This window comes from Coregonus lavaretus, assembly GCF_964263955.1.
Source record: "Coregonus lavaretus genome assembly, chromosome: 26".
NCBI lineage: Eukaryota > Metazoa > Chordata > Actinopteri > Salmoniformes > Salmonidae > Coregonus > Coregonus lavaretus.
In genome coordinates this window covers 7,013,046-7,035,843 of record NC_140013.1, presented here as the reverse complement: position 1 = coordinate 7,035,843, position 22,798 = coordinate 7,013,046, and the positions used below count along the sequence as shown (strand labels likewise).

The window sequence follows — 22,798 nt, the reverse complement described above, 5'->3', positions numbered from 1 at the left end:
TATACTACACAACAACAACAAAACGTTTGGAATAATGCTCTTCGAAGTAAATAACTACCTTTGTTGAAGCTAGCCGTCTGCTCTTGTATTTTATTTCAACATGGTCATGCTTTCTGATACCTTTGGGAATTGATGATGAAAAAAAAAAAAGAGATGCCCGGTCACTCAAAAGTCAGGTGCTGCGCGCGCCGCGCCGCGGCCCAAATGTTACACATCCTTCAACGAACCAGACCGGATGTACATAATGACTGGCAAGCCTGATAAACCAATCACCACTTCAGCGTCTTTTTTTTTAACCAATCAATCTTCTTGTTGGAGTGGGTGGCACCATCTTCTACGGAAATGTGTGCATGTCCTTGATTATGAAGTAACGTGGAGAGAAATAAGCTGCATCTTATGGTGTAATTTGTCGCTTATCCAATTCAAAGGTAAATTGCTGTTTCAGCTGTGTAGAAACTAGTATTTGTCAACAATTTTGGAATTATATTATAAATAGCTTCATTGCTGTCTTATCCAGCTAGCTAGTTTAGTGATCCCAACGTGCGGTATTGTTCGCGGTTGACTGCCAGACAACCCAGCAGCAACATAGCTAGCTAGCTATACAGACTTTTCAATATTCATATTGATATAGCTATTTTACCTTACCTTGCTGTTGTCTAACAATGAGTTTAACACAAGCACATTTAAATGCTTCGAGATTCCTTTAATGAAGGAATAAAGGAACTGTAAATATGACTGTTCTTTGCCCTATGTTATTTTTATGTTTCCCCAGCTAGGCGTGTGTCAACACCAGCCCAGTGACCATGCCTCTCCACAAGTACCCCCCAAAGATCTGGGAAGCCCTAAAACTGAAGCAGGGGATCTATGCCCGCCTCCCTAAACACTACCTCCGCTCTCTGGAGGAGACCACGCAGCCCACCCCGGTCCACTGGAAGGCCCTGGGAGTCAAGTACAGGGCCAACCCTAAAACAGGGCACAAGGAGCGGGTACAAGACGTCCCCATCCCCATCTACTACCCCCCAGAGTCCCAGGACGGTCTATGGGGAGGCGAGGGATGGATATCAGGCTTCAGATATGCCAACAATGACAAAGTGAGTACTATGTAGGGCATTAATGAACATCATGAGCATTTTTTTTTGTTCCCTGTATTCACAGACACACTTTATTCTATATCTGAGCATGTATCCTAACATTGTCTCTCTCTTCAGCTATCCAACAGGCTGGAAAGAGTCTGGAAGCCACAGCTGTTCACCAGAGAGCTGCACAGTGAGATCCTCAACCACAAGTTCACCATCACCGTCACGGCTCGCACCCTAGACCTCATCGATGCCGCCTACGGCTTGGACTTCTACATCCTGAGGGTGAGAGAGGAGGCAGCATGTTATCATCTTTAGCTATAGTGGGTGAATATATGTACATTCTCCAACGTGCAGTGTTTTGAGAAGATGACACTTAACATGGGTTTCATCATCCAATGACTTGATTGATTCTCTTCCAGACACCAAAGGAGGACCTGAACTCCAAGCTAGGAATGGACCTGAGGCGGGCCATGCTCTTGAGGCTGGCCTTTAAAGACACCCAGCTCTACCCAGAGGACCCTGCCAAGAGGGAGAAGATCTACACCAAGTACAAGGTGGGTTCGTTATGTTTTGGGCCATGACGTGTTTGAGGTACCAACACACTTTTGTCTTGAGCTTTCATCATGTTGCTATAGGAGATGATGCAGCAGTTCATAAAGTCAGTGAAAGTGCTGCACAAATTTTGTAGATAGTTAAAAGATCTCATTACATTATCTCTCTCCCTCTCCTTCTGTCCTCGCTCTTCTTCCCTTGCCCCCAGCAGCAGTTTGAAATCCCTGCAGAGGAGGCTGAGTGGGTTGGCCTGAGTGTGGATGAGGCCGTGGAGAAACAGAGACAACTGGAGCACAAGGTAACTGCATCGTTTCAGTCACATGGAACATATGGTGTCACTCAGTAATCACCCTGCCAGAGTAAACATGCACGGTCGATATGGACAGATTTTTTTTTATTGTATCTGCTCTGACCCATACTCTCTCTGACTGGACTCTATTCTTTTGTGTCCCAGGAGCCGGAGCCTCTGTTCAAGCGCTGTGTGGAGAACCTGGTGAAGGAGCTGGTCGTCCAGAAACTCTCTGAACCACAGCTGGTGGAGAAGAAGTAAGGGCCATTTCCTTAGGAGCACTGAGGTCACTTCCTGTTGACGGTGACACTTGGGGACACTTGGTGGTTACTTGGTCCCATTTAAAGACACTTATTTATTCAGGTTCTATTTTTCAGCAGCTGATTTGGACCTATCTCCATCTGGGTTGTTACCATTTAAATATTCCCCATTCCTCTGTTTGATAGTGAGGCTTTCCTTGGTCAGTGCTATATCATTTGTCTAAGGAATAAAATATTCACATTTCTTAATCTGTTTTGATTGACAATTTCTTAAAGTTAGTGTTGTGGTTAGTTGCACAGTACTGCGCGCTTGATTCCTAATCTAGACTGTCATACTCCAGTTTATCCTCTAGATGGAAGTGTTTACCAGTTTTTCAGTATCATAATTTAAGAACAATAGAAAACAGCCAGGAGCGTCATTTATCAAAGGTCCGTGTGCACCAAAAAGTACTCTAAACCTTGCATGTTGCAGTTTTCCTGCAAAGGTTGGTATTGATACATTTGGAAATTCACGGGAAAGTGTGCGTATCGCACGTACAGCTCAGACCATATGCAGAAGACACATTTCGAACATACATTTTGTATTACCATATCATTTTTATGAGTTTACACACTCCCAGGAATGGCATACATGATGGATCATTAGCTTATACACTAACTTTCACACATCTAGATGGCCGGGCGGGGTGGGTGTGGAGCCAGAGACGGCAGGGGTCCAAACTGTAGAACCCAGTTCCTACATTTGAAATAAAAATTTATTTTATCAAACAAAACTATGCTACATTTTATCTCTGAGACCCTTAGGATGACAAATCAGAGCAAGATTACTGAACGTAAGTACATCATTTACCTTCAGAGGTGAATGTATCAAACCAGTTGCCGTGATACGTTTTTTGTTGTGCATTCCTCAAACAATAGCATGGTATTTTTTCACTCTAATAGCTACTGTAAATTGGACAGTGCGGTTAGATTAACAAGAATTTAAGCTTTCTGCCCATATAAGACATGTCTATGTCCTGGAAAGTTTGCTGTTACTTACAACAGTCATGCTAATCACATTAGCGCATGTTAGCTCAACCGTCCCATATACGGGACACCGATCCCGTAAAGGTTAACTGTACTTGCTTTTTAATATGATGAAACTATTCCTTAAAAATATTTTTTGCAAAAGAAACGTTGAACATCAATTAGTCAAATCAGAGTGTAAAAGCGGGTGAGCTGGTTTGGCCATTTTGTGCTGGAAAACAGCGGGTCGAGCACACAAAGGTTTTGTGAAGCTTGCATTCAATTGCCACTCCTTGTTGCACTCAACAAGCTTCCATTTCCCCTGTCACAAGGGGATTTATGGCTGATTTAAGAAGAAATCGTCAACCGTGTTACTTTATTTGGCACTTAGTATAGTCATGTTTTTATTAAGTTGAACGTGCTCTTTATGACAAAATGTTAAAATTAGGTGAAATCAAAAGGCACCGAATTGGTGGAACGACCCAAATATTAGGCTGCCATTTATCTATCGCTCATTCAATGGCCAAGCCTGCTCCAAAGTAAATAGACCAGTTGGCCCTATTTAAAATATTTGACGGTATTGTTGTAAGATAGGAGAGCGACATCATAGCCTATTTAATCTCAGAGTCTATACTAACGCAGGAGATAGAAACACACTCAGGTTGATAAACAAACAAACAATAATTCATATTTTGCATAGAAATGTGGGCTATAGCATTTACTTTAAAATTGTTTGAATAGACAATCAATATTGCAGAAAATGCGGACAGTGTTTGACACTCGCTATAGGCGACATACATTTGGTTTGAAAAAGTAACTTCAAAAGATTAAAACATTCTGCCCACACCTCTACAGAAATGTGATCACATTGCACTTTCTTTTAGAGACTGCCAGGGACCAGTTCCAAAATCTCCAAATCATACAGCAAATGAGGGTGTTATTGTTACCATAAGGTGGAGGGCTTTTTCCAGGCGGAGTTGTAATACTCGTTCATGAGCACACAAATATACACTGAACAAAAATATGAATGCAACATGTAAAGTGTTGGTCCCATGTTTCATGAGCTGAAATAAAAGATCCCAGAAATGTTCCATATGCACAAAAAGCTTATTTCTCTCATTTTGTGCAAAAATTGTTTACATCCCTTTTAGTCAGCATTTCTCCTTTGTCAAAATAATCCTTCCACCTGACAGGTGAGGCATATCAAAAAGCTGATTAAACAGCATTACACAGCTGATTAAACAGCATTACACAGGTGCACCTTGTGCTGGGGACAATAAAAGGCCACTAAAATGTGCAGTTTTGTCACACAACACAATGCCCCAGATGACTAAGTTTTGAGGGAGCGTGCAATTGGCATGCTGACTGCAGGAATGTCCACCAGAGCTGTTGCCAGAGAATTGAATGTTCGTTTCTCTACCATAAGCCGCCTTCAATGTCGTTTTAGAGAATTTGTCAGTATGTCCAACCGTCTTCACAACCGCAGACCATGCGTAAGCATTCCAGCTCTGGACCTCCACATCCGGCTTCTTCACCTGAGGGATCGTCTGAGACCAGCCACCCGGACAGCTGATTAAACTGTGGGTTTGCACAATAGAAGAATTTCTGCACAAACTGTCAGAAACTGTCTCAGGGAAGCTCATCTGCTCGTCGTCCTCACCAGGGTCTTGACCTGACCGCAATTTGGTGTCGTAACCGACTTCAGTCGGCAAATGCTCACCTTCGATGGCCACTGGCACGCTGGAGAAGTGTGCTCTTCATGGATGGATCCCAGATTCAACTGTACCTGGCAGATGGCAGACAGCGTGTATGGCGTTGTGTGGGAGAGCGGTTTGATGATGTGAACAGAGTGCCCCATGGTGGCTGTGGGGTTATGGTATAGGCTGGCATAAGCTACAGACAACGAACACAATTGCATTTTATCGATGGCAATTTGAATGCACAGAGATACCATGACGAGATCCTGAGGCCCATTGTCGTGCCATTCATCCGCTGCCATCACCTCATGTTTCAGCATGATAATGCACGGCCCCATGTTGCAAGGATCTGTAGGCAATAGCCTACAATAATTGAGTCTTAAACAAATAAGCTTACGTTTTCTCATTAGATTTTGAATATAACACTGCTGTGTAATGTCCTACTGTCGGTTTTTGCTTTTTGGGAGATTACAAGGACAATAAGGCAAGATGGACTTCGCCTTATTTACACCACACACCCCTTAACTCACTTAAACGTAACAAAGACCACATACACACTTGTCTATTAATTCCCTTATATGGTACACAATGATATTACTGAAAAAGAAGCTGCTTGGCTCTTCAGTAAACAGTGTTTTTTTTGTGGCTTTCGCTTTTGAGTCCTTCAGCACCGCTGTAACTGTTTCCGTTACCAAATGGTGTGTGGTTAAGACACTTGTAGGGCGGGGAGTCCCTGTTAGTTTGGGGACTCCCATGGGTGTAGTAACCTAGCAACAAAGAAGGAGTTCTCAACAATTACCTGTCCACAGGTTAGTATAATATAATATGCCATTTAGCAGACGCTTTTATCCAAAGCGACTTACAGTCACGCGTGCATACTCTTTTACGTATGGGTGGTCCCGGGGATCGAACCCACTACCCTGGCGTTACAAGCGCCATGCTCTACCAATTGAGCTACAGAGGACCACATATCCTTATAAGGATAGGCGATGTTGCATGCCAAAGACTGGAATTACCCTTACTGTAAATCTAATGTATGATGGCACTCATTTTCCCCATAGGCCCATAATTTTTTTAAACCTGCCATTACACTGGCAGAGCCTTCGATGGGAATGAACAGTATGCAAACTTAGCATTAAACAGTGAAATATACTATGTGTGGATCATCATTCAGGGAATATGCCTTTGCTGTATGGTCAGTGTCTTTAATTATTTGATTTGATTGCAAAGATAGTGAACGGAATGACAGTGTAGTATACTATAGATTTCAATATGGACATGTGACATGACCTGATCATTGTGACTTGAGAGCTTCTCAACTACTTTGAACTTGACGAGATGTGCGAATTGAGTGCTTTGTTCCATTCCCTTATGATTGTATGCATATGTGTTTCCATTATGTCAATTACTGACAAGTGGGTCAGTGGGGGAGGTTTATAGATTTCTAGTTTTACTTGGTAAACTTATTCTGGGTTGAAATCAAACAGTCAACAGGAGATTACATACACTAAGTATATAGTGCCTTGCAAAAGTATTCATCCTCCTTGGTGTTTTTCCTATTTTGTTGCATTACAACCTGTAATTTAAATATTTTTATTTGGATTTCATGTAATGGACGTACACAAAATAGTCCAAATTGGTGAAGTGAAATTTAAAAAATGACTTGTTTGAAAACGGAAAATTGGTGCGTGCATATGTATTCACCCCCTTTGCTATGAAGCCCCTAAATAAGATCTGGTGCAAACAATTACCTTCAGAAGTCACATAATTAGTTAAATAATGTCCACCTGTGTGCAATCTAAGTGTCAAATGATCTCAGTATAGATACACCTGTTCTGAAAGGCCCCAGAGTCTGCAACACCACTAAGCAAGGGGCACCACCAAGCAAGCGGCACCATGAAGACCAAGGAGCTCTCCAAACAGGTCAGGGACAAAGTTGTGGAGAAGTAATGATCAGGGTTGGGTTATAAAAAAATATCAGAAACTTTGAACATCCCACAGAGCACCATTAAATCCATTATTAAAAAATGGAAAGAATATGGCACCACAACAAACCTGCCAAGAGAGGGCCGCCCACCAAAACTCATGGACCAGGCAAGGAGGGCATTAATCAGAGAGGCAACAAAGAGACCAAAGATGACCCTGAAGGAGATGCAAAGCTCCACAGCGGAGATTGGAGTATCTGTCCATAGGACCACTTTAAGCTGTTCACTCCACAGAGCTGGGCTTTATGGCAGAGTGGCCAGAAAAAATCCATTGCTTAAAGAAAAGAAATAAGCAAACACATTTAGTGTTTGCCAAAAGGCATGTGGGTGACTCCCCAAACATATGGAAGAAGGTACTCTGGTCAGATGAGACTAAAATTGAGCTTTTTGGCCATCAAGGAAAACGCTATGTCTGGCGCAAACCCAACACCTCTCATCACCCCGAGAACACCATCCCCACAGTGAAGCATGGTGGTGGCAGCATCATGCTGTGGGGATGTCTTTCATCAGCAGGGACTGGGAAACTGGTCAGAATTGAAGGAATGATGGATGGCGCTAAATACAGGGAAATTCTTGAGGGAAACCTGTTTCAGTCTTCCAGAGAGTTGAGACTGGGACAGAGGTTCATTCACCATCCAGCAGGACAATAACCCTAAGCATACTGCTAAAGCAACACTCGAGTGGTTTAAGGGGAAACATTTAAATGTCTTGGAATGGCCTAGTCAAAGCCCAGACCTCAATCCAATTGAGAATCTGTGGTATGACATAAAGATTGCTGTACACCAGCGGAACCCATCCAACTTGAAGGAACTGGAGCAGTTTTGCCTTGAAGAATGGGCAAAATCCCAGTGGCTAGATGTGCCAAGCTTATAGAGACATACCCCAAGAGATTTGCAGCTATAATTGCTGCAAAAGGTGGCTCTACAAAGTATTGACTTGAATTTTTATGCACGCTCAAGTTTTCTGTTTTCTTGTCTTATTTCTTGTTTGTTTCACAATAAAAAAGATTTTGCATCTTCAAAGTGGTAGGCATGTTGTGTAAATCAAATGATACAAACCCCCAAAAAATTCATTTTAATTCCAGGTTGTAAGGCAACAAAATAGGAAAAATGCCAAGGGGGGTGAATACTTTCGCAAGCCACTGTACAAAACATAAAGGACACTTGCTCTTTCATTTACATTTTAGTCATTTAGCAGACGTTCTTATCCAGAGCAACTTTATTTTTCTTCATACTGGCCCCCCGTGGGAATCGAACCCACAACCCTGCCGTTGCACGCGCCATGCTCTACCAACTATGCTACACGGGGCCTTGACACAGACTGACCAGCTGAATCCACGTGAAAGCTATGATCCCTTATTGATGTCACTTGTTAAATCCACTTCAATCAGTGTAGATGAAGGGGAGGAGACAGGTTAAAGAAGGATATTTAAGCCTTGAGACCATTGAGACATGGATTGTGTATGTGTGCCATTCAGAGGGTGAGTGGGCAAGACAAAAGATGTAAGTGCCTTTGAATGGGGTATGGTAGTAGGTTGTGTCAAGAACTGCAACACTGCTGAGTTTTTCACGCTCAACAGTTTCCTGTGTGTATCAAGAATGATCCACCACCCAAAGGACATCCAGCCAATTTGACACAACTGTGGGAAGCATTGGAGTGAAAATGGGCCAACATCACTGTGGAACGCTTTCGACACCTTGCAGAGTCCATTCCCAGACGAATTGAGGCTGTTCTGAGGGCAAAAAAAGGCAACTCAATTTTGTTCCTGGTGTTTGGTCTACTTGTTTTAGAGGGACTGTTCATTATGAAAGTTGAGTCATTTTGCATTCACATTTTCCCTCTATTGTAACCATTGTGGTTTATGAGGTGACAACACTATCAGCTAAATTCAGAAGTCAGCCTACCAGGCCAGAATTCCCTTGGATCCCCAGAGAAACATCTATGTAGGCCATCTCTAAACCACAGCAACACCTTAGACTGCATTTACACAGGCAGCCCATTTCTGATATTTTGCCACTAATTGGTCTTTTAAACAATCAGATCAGTTATTTTGCCAATAACTGGGCAAAAGATCAGAATTGGGCTGCCTGTGTAGATGCAGCCGTTGTGACTGGTTGTGTTCATGTGGCACATGATAAATTACATCTGCAAAGTCCCACTGTGTAGGGCCATCAACATTCAGTGATTCCAAACCAGGGTTGGGTAAGTTACTTTCTAAATGTAATCTGTTTGTTATTAGTTACCTGTCCAAAATTGTAATCAGTTACGTCACTTTTGGATTACCTAAACTCAGTAACGTAATCGGATTACTGTCAGTTACTTTTGGATAGTTACTTTTGGATTACTTTCCCCTTAAGCGGCATTAGAAGAAGACAAAAAGGATCCATCATAGTGGTCTATGACTTGTGGTCAGACTCGCTCAGGTGGAACAAATTTGCGCGTCTTTTTAATGCTGAATTGAATGTCATTGAGAAAAAATAAAGGTGTCAGTGTATTTTTTCTGCAAACATCATTTTGGAATGTAAAAGTAATCTAGTTTTTCCAAAAGTATATGTAATCTGATTACAATATTTTTGCCGATAACCTAACCGATTACAGTTGTTTGTAATCAGATTACATTTACCTGATTACATGTAATCCGTTACTCCCCAACCCTGTCCGAAACCACTAGGGAGCAGTAAAGAGTCTGCTAAGATGGAGTGCAAAGGAAACCGTCTTAGTCTTTACCACTACCAGGCCTCATCGTCGCTCATCCTTATAGCAAACTTCACTCCTGTAATTCTGTTATACAGTAATTAAGTTTCATCCTTCAACATTATTTAAATGATCTAATCGTTCCACATTTAGGAGAATTTAGTTTTAATTCCTTCTATATATTCTACAAAAATATTGAATAACATGTCACAAAGATTCAAATTGTCTCACACACGTAGGTTATGTTTTAACACCAGAAAAGGTGGAGAGAGGAAAGGTTAGACGTTGACTTTGTTATGTCACACATTCTCATTTGCATTCAAACACATTTGCAGAACATGCAGTAAGTAATGTGTGAGGAAGATCTATCAATGGTTTGAGGAGGAGATAGGGGGATTGTTGAATGGCCACACATAGGACATTTCAACTCCCTTAATCAGCATTTTTACAGATGGGGAATTTCTATATCCAAGTCCCTTATTAGCTGCCAATGCTTTGTATTCGGTCACTCCCTTTGTCTTCCCACCATTGTCCTTATACTATAGGGAATAACCCCACTGAGAGGGTAGGTGCAGGTCACACTCACTACAAGGTAACCTCATGTCTATGCTTTCTTATGACTAATCTGTATACTTGGAAAAGCTCTTCTGCATGAATTCATGGGAAGTTTACGTGTTTCAAAATCCCAAAGTTAATTTCTGACCAAGTATGCAAATTCTTTTCTAAAGCTGCTGAGCTAATTTTTAAGTGAATTCAGACCAAAGCAGGAATAACTTGAGCATGTACAGTAGGCCTATTTTTGTAAATTGACTATTTGAGTAGCAGTAGTTACTAATGTGTTATGGGTTAGATGATATCTGAGGGAAGTTTGCTATAATAATAGCATCACATCCTGAAGAGTGTGATTAAGAAGCATGTGACTCAGAGTTTTGTAAGGTTGGATACGCTTCCAACGCCACTAATATCTCCCCCATTCATAACAGCCAGCAAATACGTAACACATCTCCCAGAAGATTAGGACTGAGTGACGGTAAACGGAAAGTGTCAGAAGGTGGCTGCTTATCAACCGTTGGGACCCAAAGTTTACACTGTAACGAGGGTGGTCACAAAGGGGTGGGTTGTAGATCGGCCTTGGGATTAGCGATGTGACCTAACCTAAGCACAGGAAAGTATTATCCACAGGTACCGACTGTAGCAGAACATAGGATGTCATTGGAGATGTTGGGTGCTAGGGAGGTCAGGTCAGATCAAGTCACATGAAGGGAGAAGGAACAGTTTATTACCCATATCACTTAACTTCCTGCCTAGCAACAAATATCTAATGTTTAGAGAAAAGGAGGAGACTCCGCTCCGCCTAAAGTGGGGTATAAATACTTGTGCTGGTGGGAACGTCTTTGTCTTATGCAGCTGTGTGACCCAGTGGGTGAATAAACTTGGTTTGAGCTTTACAAGTAGTCCGTGAGTTTTTACTCTGTTTATTTAGAATATAACACTATAGAAATAAAGCCATTAATGCGAGTGTGTGTACTTTAGTCAAGTATGAAATGTACTATAGTCAAGTATGTGATGTATATAGAGTTACTGCTAATACTCATCAGGGTGTGACTAACTGTGTGTACATATGGTAATGAAACTTTTGGCTGTGAGCCCAGTGTGGAGTTTCCCTGTGGCTTTATGTCACGCTTTTTCCAGTGTTGGTCAACAGTGAAAAGCACATTGTGAGATACAACTGCTCAGACTGGCCCTGTAAGTCTACAGGAGGAACAAAGTGACACCTTTTAACTGGGATATTCAACTGCTATGTTATTATTGAGCTTATTAAACAAACGTACGTCATCATATTGTTCACCATGGACCTGTAAAGAGAGATCCGTTCAGGTTTGTGCCGTTCAGCAGATAAGGGTGGCGTGATTTGTGCCTCTAGTGAAATGTCTGCTGCCATATAGTAGCCTTTCACTGGGTTGCGTTCAGTAGGCATAAAAAAGGAGCATACACCTAAACCTCTCCTGTAAAAATATTTGAAAACATTGTTACTGTTTGTGCCTAATAAACATAACCTGGGTGAAAGCTTGAACTGCTGCCGATTGGGATTTTACAGTGGGCTTATAACTTCCCATAATGCTCCTCTGACTCAGCAAAAACTGAACACATCCAAATAGAAATGCTTAAAAATAAAACGAGAACAGGTTTCAGCGGCGCTACACACAAGCTGTATGGGAGAATGAGTGATGCAGTGATGTAAGCTCATCAGGTAAAAAGCCATAAATACATTGACATCTTCCCCAGAAAGGGGAAGATAAGAGCTAATATAAGAGCATTTCTGCTTTTACATTAGGTAAAACACCAGTTACATACAATACAAATAATATATTTGTGTTTTACAATAATTCTCAAGTCACAACAGTCAAGTCAGGTACAAGCAGGGCATGTTGTGTGGGTGAGGTTAGGGGAAGTCACGTTATTTTTGGAGTAAATGTTAGTGAGGCGTTAGGAGTATGAGTGGGCTGGACTGACCCGCAACAAAAGCTGGCAGCTAAAAGTAGGATGGCATTTAAAAAATGTCCCAAAAAAATGTCAGCATTTAAAGCAGCTGAGGCTGAACACAATGATGGACCCAGGAGGCAGACGCACCCTGTTCTCCCACAGCCCCCTCTCTTTCTCTCTCCTTTCTGTCATTGGACAGTTTGCTTTTTAAATTGAGTAAAAACCTATCATGTCATAAATATGAAATAGCCTATTCAACCAACAACAAAACGCACTTGATGTGACCAGAGTTTAAGATGAAGACTTGCAATCATTTTATTTTTGAAATACTAATGACAACAATCAAAACGCTACAGTGTGAAGGGTGAGGTCTGGCATACAGTATACAAAGAAGCTGTGAATCTGTTAAGAATCTGAACATACACTGGACATGTTTAACTGAGTAGCACTTACAGCAACAAGACAAAGGTAGACACTAGGAACGACAGATGGACAGCGCATTGGACTAAGGCCGTTTCTACTGTACATGGATGGATATTGGTTATTACAATGAACAGAGTCAACAAGTGAGCCAGAGGTTAAAACTGATGTCAACATTGAAAAACTACAGATACCAGTCAACACACAATAACTTTGACTATACAACAAAGAATATATCACATATGGAAAGTGAAAAATAAACAGCATTTGCAGATTGTCCCTTTCACTTAACAATTTCTCCACAGAGGGGTAGTTTTCAGGTTGTCTTGCACCAACAGTTAAATGCTTAGGGCTCGATTCAATCTGTAGTGTGGAAGATCAACGCTACAACGTGATACAAATTTTAAGGCAATGATGCCGCATTAGCAAAGACTGCATTCATGGTAAACGGTGCATATGTCAGCTCAATCGGAAATTACCTTTAATTTTCAATCGCGCAATAGTGCTGAACATCCGCGATACGGATTGAACTGAGCCCTTAGTTATGATTTCCTTCAGTTGAATCTTCAATTCAGGGATTTCCTGCAGGTCCTTGTGGAAGTCTACCTCAACCACAAGGACGGAGCCTGACAAGGAAAACTGACAAGGTTGACAAGAGTTGAGTTTGAGTGTCCATTTTGTACTTGGTCAGAGCACTGCATGGTTCCCTAATCACCACAGGTAGTATTGACAATGGGTAGGTAGGAACCGTTTTTAACATCCATGGCTAGCCTAGTGGAAGGGAAACTTGCCTCCACCAGTATCACTCTGGTCCCCCTGGAGGCACTAAAGCTACATGTCATCTGTGAGTGCTGTGCTGATCACGGCTATTAGCCTTAGGCTAACGTTAGCAGCATGGTGAAGGCAACACAGTACACTCAAAGGCTTGGGTCTGGGCAGACATTTTGAAATGTATCCTTTTAGGGTCTGGTAGTGGTCGTGTGTGGGAAGGGGGGACGGGGGTCTGGATTATAGCCTCGTCCAGCGAGGCCTATGGGGTAAGGGGTAACCACACCATTAGGGTACAAGGTGCCTCAGCTACTGCTATTACCAGTGTGGCCAAACTCATACTGTACTTTGTTTGGGTGAGAGGACTGTCACAGGGTACAGAGTTAGGTCCCTACACACCCTAAACTTCTGGTTTGAGGAGCAACACAACAAAAGCCCCTTAAAGTTCAGGGGCTACGTTCAAGCCACATTCAGTATTAAGGGGGTATGTTTTGCCCTCATAGGTCCCCCTCTGTCTTCAACTGGACCAAATCACACCCCTCGTTATCACACTGGCCCTGGTCCTGAGGGGCGGAGCCGGGGAGTGACAGTGAGGGGAGCTCCATCAGAGAGGCCTGATTATCGTTGACTAGCTGGTTGAACTGCAGGTCGTTATAGTAGCCCAAGTCCTGCCCAGACCCACCCTGGTTGAGGTTAAAGTTCATGTCCATGCCGCCTGGGGCGAAGTTGGAGTTGAGCCCCGGGCCAAAGTTAAGGAGGGCAGGGTCATAGAACAGGGGCTCCAGAAGTAGAGAGAGAACACTCATGTCCTCTGGGCTCATGCGCTCGTTGAAGAAGTTGTCCTCCTGGGGGTCACTGTAGTGGATCTCCTCCATGGTGGAGGCCCCAGACTGGGCAGGAGGATGCAACTCCTCTGGGACCAGCCGGCTCTCTGCTGGGGTGAAGGTGAACGGCTCGAATGGCTGGGAGGTGGAGGATTCTGCAGCCACATTCTGAGCTGTGGGAGGTAGAAAGGACTTGCGTTAGATCCCCTTATTGACACTCAGATGTGCGGTCATGTGTTTTTGAGAGGGTGCTGCGTAAGCATCCTTCATTGTTCTCTCTTTCACTTTCGTTTTTACTTTCTGTTCTGCAATAGGTAGCAGAGGTTTAGGCTGGAAAGAGAGAGAGAGCCGAGGCCAATCCTCACCTGCCACACAGGATCTCTCTGTGAAGCTGATGTCCGTCTTGATCTTCCTCTTCCGTTTCACTTCATATGGATCTGAACACGGCATCAAAACAGAGAAAATATCACATAACATGTTATAACACAGCATTATGATATCATTTATAACATTCAGAAGTTGTATCAACCTGTGTTGTCGGGCTGGTAGGTAAACGTGACGGGGTCACTGTCCATGTGGTCAGAGAGACGACGCAGGAAGACTTTTACTTCCACTTCCTCCCCCACGTCCTGTTCCTGGTAGGACGGGGTCTTGAACACGATAGCGATCTGCCGGTGGACGTCCGTCTGGGCAAACTCCGCCTTGGCCTCCCAAGACCCCCGCTTGAAGATGATCTCTATGTCGTCTGAGTGGGCAACACACACACACCAATCAGCTTGTATAGTCCTCCAAGCTGTTTGACTTCAACAGTGTATTTCCTGAGAGGTGTCATTACACATCATGTATCACTTCCATTTAGTTGTTTTAACAGGATTTTACTTCCCCTTTGTATATTACAACTTGGGGTCTGGCTGCATCTCACCTTTCTGGACTTTGTCGCAGAGCATGTAGATCTCAGTCTTGCCGGTGCATGGCCCTTTTACAATGTTCAGACGGTTGATCTTCAACTCAGATGTGGTAGTCGCCTCTGTAAACACACACACACTGAGCACCTGCCGGATCGTTCAGGAAGGAAGTACATTTACATAGCTGTGGTTTTACTGTACTGGTTCGTATCACGTTTGAGGACTATGTAAAAGCAGTCATGTATAGGTGGTAGTGTCAGCTTCAGGAGGATGTTTGGTAGGGAGGGAGGGGGGTGGTCTTACTCTTGTCATAGACGGGGTTGGACACTATGGGGTTCAGGAAGTCCCTCTTTCCATCCGCCCACTCCAGCTCACACTGGAAACACAGCCGCACCACGTTCATGTCCATGTCCTCGATGCTTTTAGAGTTGCCCGCTGGGGGACAGAGGAGAGAATATTACCCTACCGCTAATGACAATACAACTTTATTGTACAATAATATTGGATTTGTGCAATTGGGTAAGTTCTATGTGTGCTTAATGTGCGTGTCAGGGCTCTACTCACTTTTAAAGGGGTCGATCTTCTGATTCCGTCTCTTCTCTAGTGAGGCATCCAGCTCCTTCCGCCTTACACACTGGATGCCCAGGTTAGCGAAACTGCAAGATGCACACAAAACATGGTCGGTTACCAACCATTAAAAACAGACATGTTTACACTAACCCAGTGCACTTTCCTGGCAAAGCACACACAAAACGGTGAATGATGAATGAAAAAGAAAGAGGATATGGGCCTCTGGTGGACAAAGGGAGAAAATTAAGAAAAGAGAGTGATTAATAGAGGAGAGAAAGAGAGGGGTACCTGTGACGTCGGTTGCTGTGGGGGTTAAAGCAGATGACACAGATTCCGGTACCATCAGCACAGTCTTTACCCACAAGGCAGTGGGGGTGTGGGCGGTACGGGTAGTCTTTGGTCACCAAGGAAACAGTGACCATCACCTTCTTTATGTGCTGAATGGGACCCTGGAGCTGAAAGAGGGAGGAGAGAGGGGGAAAGAATGTGAAGAAGAGAAAGAAATGGGGAGAGAAAGTGGGGAGAGGGACAAAGAAAGAGGAGGAGGAGAGAGATACTACATGCATCAATCAAACCGTCTTCCTTCCTCCAACACAAGTGAGAGCATGATTAAAACGGAATAAATGCGAGGTGAATAACCGAAACGTATTCAGTGCCACTCCCTTTCAAATGTCAAACTTCGCACTTGTCTGGAAGTGTTAATCTTAGAGAGATGCGGTCTGAATTTTAGTATGTGGGTGTGAATTAACAGTGTTTAAGGGGGGGTAAATCCCCTTAGTTTGAACCACACAAAGATGTGGATTTGTGGGGTACTTTCTATTTCAGTTACATTCATTTCCTCCCCCTTCCCCCCTTCTCCTCGGACCCTGCTCCTTACACTTGCAAGGCTCTACATGTTGAGGGCAGCCAAACCAACAAGGGGGAAACACCTTTTTTCTGGGATAGATGGTACATTCCGTTAACCCCCTTCCACTTCCCACACAAACATACAAATCCAGTGCAGGTTAGGGATGACATTGGGGACACAATTTGCAGTAAACAAATATTCTAACCAAGGTTCTGACTGAGTGGTCATGATGAAAGATGTAAGTTAGCACAAGAGTATGGGTGTTAACTGCAACTTTGCTAAATTGTTGGTGTAAATTAAAGTGTTTCCAATCAACTTCAAATAAAGGCAAATACAATTTGGATATATTGGGTACCTCTATAGCAGGCAGGGTCTTGTTGGAGTCCCCACTGGAGGCCCCTAGGATGCTCCCAGCCGAGCGGCCCTCACACTCATAGCGGAACCTCATGCCTCTCTCCTTGGGCTGCTCCACCACAGCCAAGGTGGGCCTCTCCAGGATCTGCTCCAGCGGATCAGTGTCTGTCTGGGCCTGTCGAGAGGGACCCTCTGGCCCCCTGGAAGTCCCTGAACCAGAGGACCCCCGTCCTCGTCGGTTTGAGCCCGAATGGGAAACCCCACGAGTGGGGTCAGCTGCTGCCATATCTCTGGTGATAGAGGGGTGCTGGGGCTGAGGGAAGAAGCAGGGCGCCTGCAGAGAGACATCATTTAAAGTCAGTGGCCATGTTTAAAAATCTATGTCAAGAACACAGCAGACAACAAACAGTTAACTTTGTATCCAAAACAACATCATGATGGTACTGAGAGTAAAATGGTGAGGGCGTTTTCAAAGATACCCTGCATTGCTATCGTTTATCTACATATTCTCTCTCAGTACACCACTTTCTATGTCCTCATTTGACACATTTTGTTGCCATGCCCCCCACTCAACCGTTAAACTAGAGAGCACCTCTTCCGTTTTTGGTTAACCCCTCTATACTTCCGTCTCTCTTCCACCCTCTCAGGCGACTGTTTTTCATCCTTCATGCCTCCATCTCTCTAGCTCTCTCGGTGTCTGCCCATTTTTCCTGGGTTCTTGTATAAGTCAAAGTAGTATACTTATATAAATTAAAAAACGGCCTGTGGTCATTATAGACAGAAGCAATTTCTCTCACACACACCTTGCCCTTCACTCTCCAAGTTCAACCACATACCTTCTAATAAATAGCCCGTTTGAAGAATCCCTAGAGACCAGCAACAGGAAAAACGATTCACCAAAAACAAACTGGAACAAAGAAAAACAAGCTGACTGACTTAAGGGATCACCTTTTCCCTTTGTTATTACAAGCCGCCCTACAACTCAAGTCTGTCTAAACAAACCGACATAAGTAGATAAGGCTGTATGAACAAAAAGAGGTGCGTGTGAGATCATTGTGCTCCACTTCAAAGTAGCGTCTCCAGGCGGTGTGTATGTCTGTGTAAGCATGATAGTATGGGCATGCCTTAAAGCCTCTACACAAAAGCAGCTAGGATCGAGCCGGGAGGAGCATGCTCAGGAAACAGGAAGTTTACATGATCTACAGCAGATCGACCAATTAGAAAAGCAGAAAAGCCTCAGAATGTGAACTTCCACCCTGAAAGGGTTGGGTGCCGGAAGGAAGGGAACTCAAAACGAAAGTAGGAATCAGATTACGCTCTCTCTCCTTTTCTGCCACCTCCCCCACAAGAGGCCACAACATGCAGACAGGGGTGTGTCAACTCAGCTCACAGTCTATTCGAAGGCACCACTTTGACTCACAGACATACCGACCACAATTGTCTCACTGAGTTCCAGACTATTAGAGAACAGCAACCCAAGGCTAACAACAAGGTAATCAAGGCCGCTTTAGAAGTCAAAGAACCAGTGAATCGAGTCACCACGCTATGCGCCGTTGTGCACATTCCTTATCCATGGAAACAGTAAGTAGTTGAGTTTCACTTAGCCCTGAGGTGTGTCTGTCTGCCTTGGTTCCCACCACTAGCCCATGAGGAAGCGATAGCACACATCCCTGATAAGACCTCAGATCAACCCATTAGCTGTTTACATGACTTTATCTCCCAGCTATTACAACAAACTGAGATACCAAGCATTGACAGTGTGAACTGATGCGACCATAAAGAGTAACCGAGTGGCTGCAGAAACATAACAAATCACTAACTAACCACTACACAATAACTACAAGTCAACCTCTGTTTTTCTATTGAACTCTATGAATCAATGGCCTAACAAAAACTCTCGCTTGTAGTAGTTTATAGTTTATTGAACATACATTTTCCTCCAAGAGTGGCTGAATATATTTTTGGATTAGATCCCGAAAGGCCTGGTACTCACCCTGGAGGTCGTGCCCCTTGGCACCAGTACTGGGGGCGTCGAGGAGGGGGTCTGCCTGGGCATGACCCTGTGGTTCTGGGCCTGGTGGTCAGGGTCTACAGGGGGATGAGGAGGTCCAGGGAGGCAGAAACCAGACGGGGCATGACAGGGAAATCCTCTGTCTGCAGAGATCATCTCCTGAATGATGTCTAAAAAGTAGAGGGAGTGGGATGAGGAGACTGCAAACATGCTGATGGGGACTGCAAACATGTTGATGGGCACTGCAAACATGCTGATGGGGACTGCAAACATTGAGCTGGTGTGTAGGCCATCTGAGTGTGATCTTTGTCTGTATGTGTACAGTACCAGCTACATTAAACCATGAGCATGATGCATAGGACTACTAGCTATAAAAAAAATTTACAAAAATATACATTAATAATAAATTGCCTACTCACCCAACTCGACTGCTGGTGTACAAAGCGGGAAGAAAGTTAGTTAACTCATGAATTATTACTTTGACAATGTAAAAGTTTAACAGGTAAGACTATATACATTTATGACAATGATTGTAATATTATAAAAGTATAACGGGTAAGTATATGTATTACAATGTAATAGTATAGGTTTAAAAGGGAGCCTAAGACTAGCGCCTAAGACTAGTGTAACATCTCAGAAATGGGCGTTGGCCCTTCTACTCAACTGTCAGTCACGCTGGGGAAGACAGAAATACAACACAAACTGCCAATTGAATAGCATAGAAGTGTGTGCCGTTTAGACTGTAGCATCACTTGTCTGGGTCCCTGCAGTCAGTCCCCTTTTTGCCACAGACCCGTGACAATGCGTTTACATTATTATGTGGATAAATAATGTATGGAAATTATGCTACTGTCCATGCCATTGTTAATGTCGTGGGACAACACAGATCTGACACCGTAGATGCATAACTCAGATTTAGTTTATGTAAAAGAAAAGTCACTTACTTGAAGTGCCGTTTTCAACACTCATGTTTCTCATGGCAGGTTACGCTGTTTGTCCTGGAGGTCAAAAGCTTGTTCTAGTTATAAAAATAAAAAAACGAGACAAAAACAATTCTGTCCTATTTCCCCTGACCGATCATTTCGTGGCCATGGTAGGCTTCTGCAATCAAATATTCTCCTCACTATTCGCTCTCGTTCTTCGATATGCTTCAATTGGCCTTTCGTTTTTAAAAAGCATACAAAGTCTACCTCTCGAGTAAGCGATGAGCTCGTGAATATGTTATGGGTAAAATGAGTTGCCTCACATGCGCCCTGTTCGATTGAGCGTTTAGTTCCGCAGTTGTTGGATGGATTTGACTAGCTGTTTATTTGGGTGGAAATCCCCTTACATCACGGCTTGGGAAACCCCCAGGGGCAGTGTTTTGCTGGCCGTAGCCATGAACAAACTTCAGATAACATCAATTACAGCGCATTCGGAAAGTATTCAGACCCCTTGACTTTTTCCACATTTTGTTACGTTACAGCCTTATTCTAAAATGGATTAAATAGTCTTAAAATATCTGAAATTAGATGTATGCCTACCGGGGGAACCAAACCATGACAAAGTTTAATTACAATCATACATCCAGATTTTAGTGAGTAGACCTAGCCTATACCTATTTAAATGACTAGTGTCAAAGTCGCGTCAATTCAAATCTGGTATCAGGAACAAAAGAGGTCAACACGACTTCTAAGGTATACTAGTTATTTTAATTAATGCAAAAACCTTCAATGGTAAATATGATGTTTCGTATATACGGGCTCTCTGATATGCCTCGCAGGACATTCCAGAGAACTAACACATTGCTCCAGAAAACAATACCCAAATACTATACAGAGGAAGTTTCCCACTTCTCTGCTGGCCAATTAGAGTAAAGACTTGAGCGTGGTTTACACTATCTCAGCCAATCCGTTGATGCAGTGGTTGCTCTCATCTCCTCGGCGCCATTTGTTACACACTCCAGGCAGACACAAGATTATCATAACAACCTGTCATAGTGAGAAGAGCCAGCTCCCTTAGACATCATTCCCATGTCAAAGGAAGACTCATAGATCACAATGAACCATTATAGTCTTGTATTTGAAGACACAATCCTTATCTTATTATACACACTAAAACAGACCTTCACATCAATCACAGCCTTGCCAGGTGTCACAGCCTACATTAGCCCAGTCAAGAATGCATTATTTCTAAGTTAGTCATCCTATCAGTTTAGAAGAATAATAAATCCCTAATAGTCCCCCTTTTCACACCACATAAGGTGTGATTCAAAAATAAGAAAACACAGATCTTCATTCATTATAATACAAAACAAACAAAAAATCACACTTTTATTAATAGGCCATATTGTTACTAAAAATGCAAAACCTCAGTTCATCTACACCCCACTTGCAAATTGTTACCAGTCACCAAGGAACTTCAAACCATCACATAAGAAAAGACAAACATTCACATGGTTAACTTGATTAATAAAGCATAAAACACAGGATTAATAGAACACAAAACATAAGACTATTAAAACATAAAACACAAACAGAGAAGTATATTTTGGCCCCCTTTAGACACCCTCTAGTGTCACTCCACCAAGCCTGGTAGGTCATATCCTCCATTCCTAGGTTGGAGTCCAGGATTGGGCCTTATCTCACCATCTGTGGAAATCACCTTCTCCATCTCCTTTCTCACCAAACCTCAGACACAGGAAATAAGACAACATCCACAAAGAACAAGTATACCCATAGAAGCTATAACTTCACCCAGAATAGTTACAACAATAGTTTTCCATTTATCAAATATGTTATCAAACCAACCGTTTATGGAGCTATCAATATCAGATCTCTCAGCCAGTTTGTTTGTCAGTGTAGTTACTCCCATGAAGCTCTTTTGTCACTGACCCGTCCGGTGCTATATTGTTTGAGGATGAAAATACAGCACATAGATCCAAACAGAACACAAACTCCGCCCCTCTCAGCCAAAAGCATATCTAACGCTATTCTATTCTGCTTTGTCATTAAGATAGTTGCCGCTTTCTGCTCATCTAATCCCTTTATTGCATCACAAGTGTGGTTTATACATCTTTGCTGGTTATAGTAAATATAATTTATCCAATCTACGTCTTTATTAATTGTTGACCAACAAAAAATACTTGATTCAAACTCAACTGCGGTCTGATTCCTAGCTTTGAATTGTTCTGTAACCTCTCGAGGTACTCCTATCCCATCACAGGATCCTTTCATCAAAGGATCCCAGGAGGAGGTCCTACTTTCTATTTGACAACTCACCAGTCTCTGACACGTTTGATTGTTTACATATGTAGTTGAGTTCACAATCAGTTATCACCACACAACCATCAGATGTCAGCACAGGCCTGGTTTTGGGTCCTACAATCCTCTGTCTGCAACAAATAGGAGAGATTAGTCATGTTCTCTTTCAGTTGTGATATTCTCTGTGTAGGAGCAGAGCTAAGATGCCCTACTCTGTATCCTATCTTACTAGTCCTAGAAAAACGATTAGAATCCCCTGAGACTTCAAACGTAGGCAACCTAGGTCGGAATAAGTTTGTTATCGGTGGATACTGATAGTTCAAGTTACTACAAGACTCTTTCACCACATTCCCAGGTGGTTTGCATGGGGATAAACCTGTTTTTGCGTACTTCAGACTTTCAGACAGTACCTACCCTTCTATGGGTCGCACTGCCATTTCTGGTAATTCCCTACCCTCACAACACTACACCTGTCCCCAAACTGTATATGGAGATTTACATATCCCCCACGCTCTCGATATGAGCAACTACATAGTCCCAGGATGTACACGGCGACACACATATAGTGATGTCCTCCCCTAAAGTCCTTAATCTTCCCCTTTCCCTACGTCTAGCTGTCTCCTATGCCTTCATAGACTGTGCTCCGGTATTATTCTATCAACTTGTTTTAGGTTAACTACTACTTTTGGCTGATCAGAAGGGTTTGAGTGTGTTAGGAATATGGCCCCCACAATCAGACAGCTACCTACCGTCAGGAGACCTGTGAATCCCCACCCTTGCCCTGAGAACATGTCAGACGCCAACCCATTACT

At 43.1% G+C, this 22,798-nt stretch overlaps 2 protein-coding genes across 5 annotated transcripts; one reads left to right on the top strand and one right to left on the bottom strand.

The window, feature by feature from the left end:
• Positions 1–336: 336 nt before the first annotated feature.
• Positions 337–2,429, top strand: mrpl28 (mitochondrial ribosomal protein L28). Its single transcript, XM_084143283.1, has 6 exons — positions 337–428; positions 773–1,091; positions 1,209–1,361; positions 1,499–1,633; positions 1,843–1,929; positions 2,086–2,429. Exons 2-6 carry the CDS (start codon positions 804–806, stop codon positions 2,179–2,181), a joined length of 759 nt encoding a protein of 252 aa, XP_083999409.1. The 5' UTR covers positions 337–428; positions 773–803; the 3' UTR covers positions 2,182–2,429.
• A 9,909-nt stretch (positions 2,430–12,338) lies between these two features.
• LOC311101858 (transcription factor RelB-like) lies at positions 12,339–20,013 on the bottom strand. 4 transcript variants are annotated; one of them, XM_084143073.1, is made up of 10 exons: positions 19,685–20,013; positions 18,727–18,914; positions 16,735–17,067; positions 15,821–15,987; positions 15,527–15,618; positions 15,266–15,397; positions 14,980–15,084; positions 14,587–14,802; positions 14,423–14,494; positions 12,339–14,230 (listed from the first exon to the last, which is right to left on the bottom strand). In XM_084143073.1, the coding sequence occupies exons 2-10, from the start codon at positions 18,898–18,900 to the stop codon at positions 13,731–13,733; spliced, it is 1,791 nt and encodes a 596-aa protein (XP_083999199.1). In that variant the 5' UTR covers positions 18,901–18,914; positions 19,685–20,013; the 3' UTR covers positions 12,339–13,730. The 4 variants fall into 4 exon arrangements, with proteins under 4 accessions (XP_083999199.1, XP_083999200.1, XP_083999198.1 ...); XM_084143074.1 differs by lacking the exon at positions 19,685–20,013 and adding an exon at positions 19,164–19,238; XM_084143072.1 differs by lacking the exon at positions 19,685–20,013 and having other exon boundaries at positions 18,727–19,113.
• Positions 20,014–22,798: the final 2,785 nt, after the last annotated feature.